We start from the raw sequence: 12,408 nt of genomic DNA on the forward strand, positions 1-12,408 counted from the left end.
TTAATATATGTATGTATTAGGGATGGCACAAGATTTTTTGGCCCTGAGTAGATGAACTCATTGTAGACGGCTTAATTTCAATAGTCAATAGTCAATAGTTACCCACCAATGTTTACATAATATATTGGTTTGCACTTTTACATACATATTCAGTTTGTTAAACTGTTAAGTAAAAGGAAATATTTCATCTCATCTCGTCTCGTCTCGTCTCGTTTGTGTCTCGGCCCACCCCTAACATGTATATATATATTGCCTTTTTTAAGATTTTATATCAATTGTATATGAGATACTTCCTGTTACTATAACTTAATTGCACATTTTCCTGTCTTTTGACAATCCCGAGTGTTGAGAGCTGATCTAACAAGTGAATTTCTCCATTGTGAGATCAATAAAGTCCTGCAGGACTTCTTACAAGAAGATACATGCAAAGAGATCACAATTGAGATCATTTAAGGATTTGGGTTCAGGATAGTTTTGCATACCAGAGGGATAAGAATCCATAGATCTCCATAAGATACAGATATGCAAGGGGATCTGAAATGGATCAGCCGGAAAATCGGCTTCCGTATATTTTCCGGATACAAGAGGGATAAGTATCCGTCGATCTTAAAAGATACAGAAAATATGCAGGGAGATCCGAGATGAATCTTTTGAGAATACAGGTTCTTGATACTGTCCGTGTATTACAGGGATAAATATTCGGAGTTTGGATATTCCCGGATGCAAAAGTGCTCCCAATACGGGAATATCCGAAATTTGCACACCCCGAAGACACGTCTTCCATAATCTTATGATATTCTCCGCATCTTTGCAGCCTGGCTATCACAAGTGATATTTAGTCTGGGGACCACCAATTCATTTTCTCCATGGAGAGGTGTGGTTTACGATCATCCATAGCTGTTTATTGGAAGATACGAATGTCTATCATGCGCATGCACGTATCCGTAGCCAATCGCATCAATTGTATCATATGACGTACCCTGTAAACTTTTGAGCTAAACTGTTTAGAACACGGTCTGCTGCTGTCATGTTGGATACGTAAATAAACACATTTTTTTAAATCCGTAAACAAACTACAAGCTTCCATATGTCGAATAGTGGGCAGATGGTAGAGCGGGTCGTCTCATGATCGGAAGGTCGGGGGTTCGAATCCCACCTCCAGAAGGTGCATACTGTCGTTGTGTCCTTGGGCAAGACACTTCACCCACATTGCCCCCAGTGTCTGCGTACATTGGTGTATGAATGAGAGAGTGAATGGGTGAGTGGATCCTTGCTGTAAAGCGCTTTGAGTGCCTAATGTAGGTGGAAAAGCGCTATATAAGTTGAGACCATTTACCATTTTACCATTTACCATAGTGCGTCATCGTCTTGCCGTCCCCTCTCGTTCTGTGATTGGTCCCCAAATCCATGCGAAGATTTCGGCCATGGTCCCCAGGCTGCTGTGCACTTCGAAATAATTTGAGCACACACAGCAGCATGAGTATTCCCAGGTTTGCATCTTTGACAACTACTGAAAACACTGTGTTTAATCTTGCCGTATTTTAGGGCTTTTTGCCCAGTACCTTTGATGCTGGAGGACCAGATTTGGCCCCCGGGCCTGACGTTGCCTACCCCTGCTGTTAAAGCTCTCATGTCTGATTATGCTGGAATATTCAACTCAACATGTTTTTCAGGATAGAATGTACTTGAGTGCAACACCGGCCCATCAAAATGTGTGGTGGGCGACTGTTTTGTTGTGTATTTTTTGTTGCTTTCAATTTAGGAGCTGCAACTGAAAGAGGAAGACTTAAAAATAGGAATAAAACCTTGTTTCCTACCTGAAATTAAGGATGCTCTATCTCTCCACGTGCTACCCTTCAGGACAGAGTTGAATTTTGATCTCTCGACTGGATAAAGACAACAACATGATCATAGATATCGTAGCCTACAGTTGGGTGAAAGCTGCGCATTGTGAAGAATTGTCATTTTCCAGACTGGCAGGCAAAGTTAAGCGAGCACAACAGGACACACGTGCAGTCAAAGCGGCTTTCAGTGCCGCTTTGCTGCCAACCATAGCGCTTATCTGAAGCCAGGGCGCGCCACTGAGCAGCCGAGGCTTGAGCAGGTGGATTCAGGTCTTTTTTACTTTGTCGCGCACACACCCCCACGAGACGAGAGCGCGGGGCAAGCAGCGGCAGCGGCAGTGGTAACTATATCAGGAGTCACCCTGGCTCACACACACACAGGAGGAAAAGACATCTGCACTGCTTTTCTTTGTTTACCGCCTGCTGCCTCTGAAATGAAGGAGATCGCCGCTGGTTTTGAAATGCCAAGAAGAGCTTTTCGGCATGGATGAGGGAAAAGTGTGCCGCGCTCTGTCGCCTCCCGCTGCACGCTGTTAATTGCTACCCGAAGACAATTAGGCAGGCGTAGAAGAAGATATTGGAGAGGAGAGACGCTGCAGCGAAGCCGGTTTGGTGAAGTTTCTTTTTTTTTTTCCTCTCTTTTTTTTTTTGAGTGAACTTTTGAAGATCAAGTCAAGTGAATGTTGCGCCATGGAGATAAGGACGCGACTCGGAGCCATGCTGATGTTAACGTGGATTATTCAAGGTAAGCTAATTAAACTGCTCAGCTTAATTAAGCTGCATGTCGCGTGAAAAAGCAGAGTGGAACGTGCCTGCACATGTGAAGTTTACAAGTCTATATCATGAGAAAGTGAACCTGTCCTTGAAGTCCATCCATGTACATGTAAGTAAGTTGTATTACCTTTTCCCCCACACACTTATCGGATGTCGGCATATTATTTACTTATTATTATTATTATTATTATTATTATTATTATTATTATTATTATTATTATTATTATTATTATTATTATGCTATTATCATTTCAGACACTCATTACTGTAAAATTTTGAGCACAACTACGTCATCCATCCATTCCAGCTTTCCCCCCCTCTTCTTGCACTGTGACTGACTGCTGTTCTTTCTTGAGGGAGAATATGGTTGAATGCGCTGAATCGAAGGGAAGTTAAATGTTACTCCTTTTTGGTTTCGTTTGAAGGTTACTGGCGCTTGTGAGATTTCTACCTGAGAGAGCAGGATGTCCTTTACCGATTTTGCCCTGGAAAATCCCTCATGTCAGATTTGGGATGTGGGTCACGTAACTATTAAGGTCAAATATAATAGCATCCTACATTAATTATCACTCTTCTCCTTGCAGTTTGTCATAGTGGGGCTGAATAAACTTTAATTGCATTGTCAGCATTCAGACTTTAATTCCAAAATGGCTAAATGTCACCTCTTCTCTCCCCCTGTGATCCGTAAAGGCTCTTAAAAGACCTAATGACATCACGTGCCACTTGCTAATGTTTGGGTTAAATGCAGTTAATTTGTTCCTTTCCTATTGCCACATGCTCTATTCAGTGCCACAGCCATTTCCAAACCCCTTAAGGCTTGTCTGAATTGGCCAATCTTGTAGCTGTCAACTGTGTTCCAGCTTCACTCCTTAAAAGATGTTGGTATCCCTCTAGTGTGGAAATCAGAGATTGTTACAAACTCTATCTGGATGTCAGGATCAGTTTGGTTCAAAACCAAATGTCAGCCAAAGACGAGGACTATGAAGGAATTCTGTGTCCCTTCGGAAACCTAATTTTAAATCTTGATTTACATCGAAGAACAGACAAATGAAAAATGCAAGTTTTTGTGTAAAGTCTGTTTATTTATTTTTAATTCCAAGCTTTTGCCTTTATGGACTGTCACATTAGATTGTCTGCCTTGTAGCATGCACCGATTCATACAATGAGTTTTTACACTGAATCTTTATCCTGATGCAATTTACTTGGACATTCATCAGGAAAGTGTTAGGGTTATGGCTGAAATATTGAATCTTTAAGTAAAATGCGAAAAGTGAAGCTAGTACGCATGAATTTGACTTTTCCAATTGACGAGTTTAGCTTCCACTGATGAAAAATAAATGAATAAAATGAAAGTGACAAATTGCAAAACAAAACACTGTATGCTTTTAATTAAAATGTCTGACACATCTAGTCACAAGGGGTCACAACCAGTTAGAAAGCCAGGATCAATGTAGAGAGTGGTTCAAACAAATGTTTTAAAAGAAAAGCTTTATGGTACACCAGGTAATGTATCTTCTATGTATATTTATTACAAGTATAGGCAAACCTTTGGTATCCTTGTTTCTCCAATGTCTTTCTGTCTGGCCGCCTTTTGAAATTGTGCTCAGGTTATGCTCTGCAGACGCAGGGTCTATAAGCTGCTGTTTGCGAGCAGCTATATCCCTTTCACGGAATAACTCAGGGCTTATGGTAATTCTGATTATGTATTGCATGATTAGCTAAACAAGAAATGAGATTGGGTGGCCAGACCCTGAAACATGCAGCGATCCCAGTTGGATGCATGGATTTTAATGACGATGACTGCTAAGCTTGGCCTGTGAAGTGACAATAGCCCTGCTTATCCAGTGATCTCGGGACAACCAAAGTCATGCCGCAAAGCACACACGACAAATAATGAAATCGCCCCCCCTGAAAATGCCAAATAGTCCAGTACTTTAAATGCCATTCAAATATCACACTGACTAGGCAAGGGAAGGGTTTGATATTTTGTGTGGTTTATTAGAGGAAGAGTAACAATTTATTAAAATCCAAATAAGAATGCAATTTACAGTCAAATGCAATGCAATTTCTCCATGTTTCTCTGAGTGAAAATGGCACATATACAGTACCAGAAGCTCCTATAGAGGCACAGTAACAGAACATACATGACCGATACAGTCTTCCCCACTGTGTTCACCTGCTGTGTCGGCTTTACTATAAGAGCAGGCCACAGTGATGTGATTCAATTCCCTCATAAGAGACTGACTTTCTAATTTATTATCATAGATTTAAGGAGGTAAAGCTAAATGTATTAAGTACATTTCTCCATTGTGAGATCAATAAAGGCCATCTTGTCTTATATTTCAATAGTATGTTTTTTTTGTGTATTGACCGTTTTGGTATTAGACAATAATAAAGGACCAGTTGCATAGAATTCTCAGCACATTTGACCAGTTGCTTCAATCATACCTGTTTTCTTGCACAAAAGAGTACCGATCACTAGGAGTGAATCATAACCATCAATTATCTCCATCTGCTGCAGAAAAAAACACTGTTCTGAAAGTGTTGTGAGTCACTTTCCTGAGTTTTAATTTGCCCGGTCCCTGCCACCTCTTTCATGGCCCATTGCATCTGTTAGGCTAACTCCTGTACCTCTGTTTGATGAGGGAGCCTAATTGACCGCAGTGTCTTATGTGGACCACAGACCCCCGCGGAGGTTACAGACTCGAACTGACGGCACCGCGGCCTCCGGTTACTACAGGTCTCTCTCATGTAAAACTGGGTCATATTAATTGGCTTCACAATATAGCGGACAGTGCAGTTGTTTGTGTTTGTTTGGACCTTAAAGCTGTGTCCATAGACCGAGTCATTATAAACATGGTGTGTACACAAATGTGTTCCAATCTTAGTATATGTGTTACTAACATTCTGCATGTATAGTTGTGGGGGCTAAGTGCTCTATAGTGTATGTTGACTCATCCACCACATGGGAACTTTTAACTTTGCTAATCAGATTAACCAGATCTGATTTGAAGGGTGCAAACCTAAGCATTAACACTTTTAAAATGCAGGGTTGTGTCATTATTATTACAACTATTGATTAAGAACAGTTAGTGACAAAATTAATTATTTAAATCCAGTGACATCCTAAAGTTTTTATATCTGTTCTATTTATGAAGCAGGTTGAGGTAACACTTTATTTTACACTACCCTTGATACATTGTACTTAGCTAAATTTAGTACAATGTAATGTGCTCTGCAACAATGTGTAATAACTTGTACCTGGGTTAGATATACAATGGAATAATATGTATTTGTAGTTTGTAGGTTCAAAATGTAAGAAGACATAACTCTAAGTTAAAGCCCTAACCCCAAGGGTCTCATGTCCTATTACATTACATACCTATAAAGTACTAATACAAGTTATTCCACTGTGTATCTAACCCATAGGTACAGGTTATTACACATTGTTAGGAGCACATTACAGAGCACATTACATTGTTCTAGATTAAGTTAGGTACAGTGTATCAAGGTACTGTAAAAGAAAGTGATACCCAGGTGGGTAATAAAATCCACATGTACATGTTTGTGCTGCTGCAAAAATAATACAAATGTACGGTTTTGAGAAAACATGAAAAAAGGGGGGGGGGGGAATCTAGTTTGCTGCTTTTGCACACTCACAAAAGTTCACGCCTGTTGTAGATTACATGATTTGCCTCTATATTACAGAAGGATGCAGCTTCTATATAAGCCTGAGTGTAGAGTCTTGATTTTTCTTTCCACTATCAGAGTTTGACATAGAATGAATAGGGGCGTACGTGCTGATGCCACTGTATGTACGTTTGTTTACACAAATGATCAAACATGGTTAATGCACTTATTATTTTGTACTTTTTTCATTTACATATTATAAATATCTCATGTAGTTTATATTCTTTTGCCAAAACAAAAACTAAACGAATAAACAAAATCCTGGCTGGTAAGTTACGTTACTCAAAACACTTCTGACAAATTTACTTTTTTAATGAGTTGGCGTGAATGTTAATGAACTCAAAATCAAAAATGAAAACCGTAAAAAATAAAGAATAGCTTTTAAAATTACAGTCACCTCCATGTTCCCAGATCTGTCAGCGTTTTGCTTTGAGCGTGAATCCCTTTGAAGTCTGAAACCTTGCTTTTTGTGCATCAACAGCACATATTTTCTTTCCCTTTAATCTCTCTGGACCAGGATTTATTATATTTTATTTTTGCTTTTGTAAGTGTAGCATATAGTTAACTCATTAAATAGCTTTCATTTAAATTTTTAACCATCAGCATATAGGAAGGTCTGTATTTTCCAATTGAAGTTACATCTTAGTCTCAGAGTATGACTTTGTGATGGACTCAACATCATGTCTCCTCTGGATACATGTGGGACTTATTGTATTATCATCTGTTGTTTGGTTGCTTTGTGAACAGCAAAAGCATTTAGCAAGAGCATTCAGTTGTCCACAATCTCCACATCTGATAATTAGAGCAGATATTATCCAACTCAGGAGTCACCGCCTGAACCAGTTCACCCTCCATTACAGAGCTGCTGTTTCTCAGAACAAACCCAGTGTACAGTGTGGACCATTATTACTGGGAATCATGTGGTTGAGCTATAGTTCACAGTTCTCGTTCCTTTCGATAATAAATATCTCAGTGATTTCAAGATGATGACTGTATATCTGCGAAACCACTATACTATTGTTGATCGACCATGACTGAATATTCTGCTGAGGTGGAGGTTGTGAATACTAGTTTTCATTTCTGATTAATACTTGTTGCCGCTGTTGCGTGTTTGACACAGAGGCAGTAGAGACGGATGGAGGCCAGTTCATGTAGCGAGTGTTGGATCTGGAGTAACGATCCGTCAGTGGTTACCAGTCGCTTGGACCAATAAGGAGTCTTCACTGCTGCCAATTAAGCTGTCACTGTCCCCCCCCCCCCCCCCCCCCCCCCCCCTTTGACCCCACCTCCTCTCCCCCGCACGCACCTGAAGTTGTGTAAAGAAGCTCCCTCAAATGAGCGCGCTGCATTGGACTCGGCTCCTGTAAGTGATGCGTTGCACAAGAATATGGCATTTACGCGGCAGGCGTAGGCGAAGGTTGTGATGATTTAGCCCAGGTGCACTCTGGGAAAATGGCTCTCACTAATGAGGTCCATTCCTACTTTGAATGAGACCTTTGCTCTGGCAGAAACCAGTGGGTAAACTTCACAGACCAGGCCTCTGCCCACACACCAGGGATATGCAAGAATGCTAACGAGAATGCAGCACATTTGAACTGACATTAGAAAGACATTTTGCCATTATGTGCATTGCAATTTCTACTCAAACTTTAAATCGATTGTTCCAGAAGCCCAAAGAAGTGTGTGTTTAGTTGTAAAGTGAAATACCTGTTTTCTAAAAGCTTTATTCTCTGGACTGTGCTTCTGCTGGGCTGTCAGGTGGCAGAAGATGAGTTTTGCACTAAGACGTTGGAAGATTATAGTCCTGTTTTTTTTCTAAGAGCAATGGGAAATGGGATTTTTTTTTTCCTGGGGTGTCATAGGTTTGGATTGGTTTGCAGTCAGTCTGTATCTGCAATCACTTGCAGGTAAAAGGCCTGAGACCAGGGCAGTTTAGGCTGAACATGTGTGCGAGAGGCGCTAGATGCTATCAGGCCAGAGATGAGAGATTAGTATTCATTGAGGACTGAGGGCCCTCCTTGTGCTCGTGTTGCTCGACTGTGTGGCAGATGGAGGCAGCTTGTTGTGGCCAGATTAATAGTGTCATCTGCAAGAGGTGTAACCTGGGCTTGCGATTATGTGAGGCCAAAGCAGGTCCTTGAGGTCAATCCTCTGGCACTGGTGCAACACTTTCACGCTCTCCACTGTTAATAAGTGCATTACGATCTGGCCACACCAATGTGTTAGGCAATTTAAAGAAAGCACAAATCCTCTGTACTTTTCATTGCATGCTGACAGTGTATTTCTCTAGTACTCGTCATTGCATATTAACAGAAATTCTACACAAATGGCTTTTGCTGTTACCACAAAACCCACCACTTAGCGCTGCAGCCCCCGGGTGTATGTTGTGGTCGCAACATCAATTTACTTTGAGGATCAAATTTTCACTCTGTTTGTTCCCAGTGGTGCTTAGGCCATTGCCATTACAATGAATACCTCTGGGTGTTGATGCTTAGAATAGAACAACCACACGCAGCGTTAAAGGCTGAGGTATTTTTTTATGATCTAAGGAATGTGTCAAACTCAGGAATAATTGGCTCTTTGAGAAGACGGAGGGCTGAAGCTGGTCAAAGTAATGACCCTGCCATCACTCGCACTGACACACTGCCTCTGAGCTACTCTGATGCCATTAGAGTGGCCTGAGAGGTCTGATACAGGGACAGTTCCCTGCATCATCACTAATGTTCATGGCCTTCTGCAGCAAATGCATGCTTCAAAAGTTTAATATTAGATGACCGCATTAATAAATTGTAGGTAAATATTGGACTCAAGTCACCTTCATCCTTCTTGTTGCTGCTGGTTCAAATATAATCAGATATGTTATACAAATCATGTTTTTACAGAGTTGAATGTTGAATGTCTGATCTGAAGATCTCTTTTTTCTAAAGCCAATATTAAAACGGCTGCCCACTTTGAGCAGCTGCGTCAACATATTTGCATTTGTGCATAGTTTGTTTTGCTCTTGAAGATCCGTCTGGAAATACCAGTAAATTCGGTTCAGTGCTTCACACTTTTAATTGTGTTTGAGATGGTTTAAGATTGTTTTAGTGTAATGCATTTGCAGTCCATAAACCTGAAAACGTCACTTGCTTGGAAAGCTCCGATTTGTTTATGTTTATAAACAATTGCTTTAAAGAAAACCATTTCCTGGAGTATTGGCACAATGAGGTCCAATATCATCACATTGTGTTCATATTTGATGGATGATTTTCAACATAGTCTTGCATTACTTGCTGACTGTGTATCTTGGCCAGCCAAACGCAGCAGCCGCTCATGCGGTAAGCTACATATACGAGGATGCATTTTTTTCAGGAGGGAATTTGCTCAATTCTATTTCCAGCCCCAGAGGTTGGTTAGTCCTCTAAATTGATCTGGGAACACAGCTGCCTCAAAGAGACCTGCTCCAACCTGATAAGGCCAGTAGCCATGGCACCTTCACAGCAACCCCCCACATCAAATATGTTCATACATTTGGCACAGAACAGGTTAAAGGCTCAAACTTTTAAATGTAAAGTTAAAAGAATGTGCTGCTATTTCTGGAATATATTGTACATTTTGTACAATCTATTTTAAGGCTGCACAATTTATCACTATTGAATCAAAATCATATTTTGAATGTTAGCAATTGCCAAATCACCAGACTGAAATGTTTTGGTAAGTACAATCAACATCCTTAGCAAAGAACAAAAATATGTTGTCTTCATGCTACACTAAATGCAGGCGCTTTTTCAATATAGGACTGAGAGCTTCATCTGAATTTAATAAAAATTGCAATCGCAACTTAAGTCAACAATGAAAACCGTCATGAAAATCGTGAATGGTCACTGCATGTGATTTGGAGTTTGGAGGAGAGCAATTGAACATGTATTAGGCATTATACAGAAAATTAATCTGGATTGATGTGTCTCATTCATATACAGTATTTACCTCCAAAATGTTGCGCACACAAACACACACACACAAACACACACACACACACGCGCACACACACACACACACACACGCACTCACACACTCACACACTCACACACACACACGCGCGCACACACTCACACGCACGCACACGCACGCACACACACACACACACACACACTCACACACGCACACACACACACACACACGCACACACACACACGCGCACACACGCACGCACACACACACACACACGCGCGCACACACACACACACACACACACACACACACACACACACACACACAGACACACACACACACATGGCTGTCTAAAGAGCTGAAACTACATGTGACAACTATAAGGATCAAACACATTTTTAAAGTTTAGTTTAGAAGCTGTGCTGAATACGTGCAGCTTCTGTGGTGGCATAATTCAGTTTTCGAATAAATATTTTATGTTGCAAACAGATAACTAGTGTTCTTTTAAAAGTACAAAAGTGCTCCAGTTTCTCTGCTGTGCTCCACAACACTACCCTTAATACTGTACATGTATTATTCATTAGATCAAACCCAAACATATCATTACCAGAAAAAACAGCTCATATCTTCTCATCTGGGCACTGACATCTGGGCTGATTTAATAGGATGAAATAAATTACCAGTAATTGTCTATAAGCATTTGACAAGTCCAGATAAAGCTCAGTTGATGGTATTTCCTCACCACATGAATCTTTATGTGGCACATGAGGGACGAATCCAAACTATTTCTGATCATCCATATGCAAATCAAAATAAATGAGGCAACCTTTCAGCCTAATAAATTTAGCTGCAATAGTTTGAGTCACAGGAGCTTGCTTTCCCTCAGAGACTGTAGAGCCAAAAGGTTTTAAGGCGTTAGTTTTACACAGCTTGTCTATGAGCTGAGAATAGTTATAAGTCAGTCTAAAGATATTGAGTCACTCTTTTAGAAAAAATATGACTTAGTAATGATCTTTTGCATTAATAGTCATTTATTCAACATGTAGCATTTTCATTTAATCATGAGAATGTGCATAGTTAATATAGAAACCTAAACTACAAGCACTTGAGTGGCATCAACTTTTGGTCTTTTATGTAGAAAGATTTATTGCAAATAATCACATAGATATTGAACTTTCATGGAGTATGAGCATAAAGCTGGCCTCAAGAGCACACAAATTTTGATCTTATAACAAACTGTTACTAACTAAGTAACTAGTAAAAAAAAAAGTAACATTGCATTTTGCATTTTGAAATCTTGAAAACTCAACAAAGGGCAAGCAAAGTGTAACTCTCTGGCAGTTATGGAGTTTCTCATTCCCATGGTGGTCTCCTCAGTCATGCCAGGGGACAGTGGTCAGTGGCCATAATGTCGCCTCGTGTACAACTTTTGTCTTTGGCGTCTCCCTGCTTCCTAAATCCGCTCAGGCGGGTAATAGGATTAGAACATGGAGAGGCAGCTTAGAGGACCTGGTCTGCTGAAACACAATGATTGTTTATGTGAAAGACATTTGCTCGTAGATGAGAGTGTGTGTGGGCGGGGTTTGGGGGGGGGGGGGTTGGCAACCATTGGTGACACTCATCATTGTCATTACTATTCGAACGCCAGTAAAACAGGGCCCCTTCCAAATACACTACATAAACAATATAAAGATGTTGACTATACTTTCGCCTGCCTCAGTGGCCTCAGCCATCTACAGTACTCTGATCAATGCTCTGTGGAAGTGTGGCCGAATTAAACGCTTAACCCCTCTGTTGCCTCCAGCCCAGAGATCAGGACTGAAGTGATTTAAGACAGGCTTCCTGCACGGTTTACTATCAGCTGTGGATTCCCTTAGTCTTCTCTGCTATTTGTCTGCATTCATGGACTGTGGATGTTCAGGTGTATTTTCTTTGATGATTCAAAGTCAGTACATGTGTAGCATTTTAAACATACACAGGAAAAACTATACTATACTGTATTAGGGTTTTCATTACATGAGCTGTTTGTGCTTTGCTGCCTGTATATTGTGTATTGCTTTATATTTTTGTACAGTAGACCTTTCTGTAAAGCGCTTTGGTCAACAAGAGTTGTTTTAAAATGTGCTATATAAATACATTTGATTTGATGTCAGAAATTTTCACAAGACAG

At 40.5% G+C, this 12,408-nt stretch overlaps 1 protein-coding gene across 1 annotated transcript in view; it reads left to right on the forward strand.

Annotated features, from left to right (window-relative positions):
• Positions 1 to 2,142: 2,142 nt before the first annotated feature.
• The window catches only part of esamb (endothelial cell adhesion molecule b), a 29,053-nt gene continuing 18,787 nt past the window's right edge, over positions 2,143 to 12,408 (forward strand). The window contains exon 1 of the mRNA XM_079555054.1: positions 2,143 to 2,589. Coding sequence (XP_079411180.1) covers positions 2,535 to 2,589 — 55 coding nt within the window. The 5' untranslated portion in view covers positions 2,143 to 2,534. The remainder of the gene's footprint in view (positions 2,590 to 12,408) is intronic.

This window comes from Gobius niger, assembly GCF_951799975.1.
Source record: "Gobius niger genome assembly, chromosome: 1".
Classification (NCBI taxonomy): Eukaryota; Metazoa; Chordata; class Actinopteri; order Gobiiformes; family Gobiidae; genus Gobius; species Gobius niger.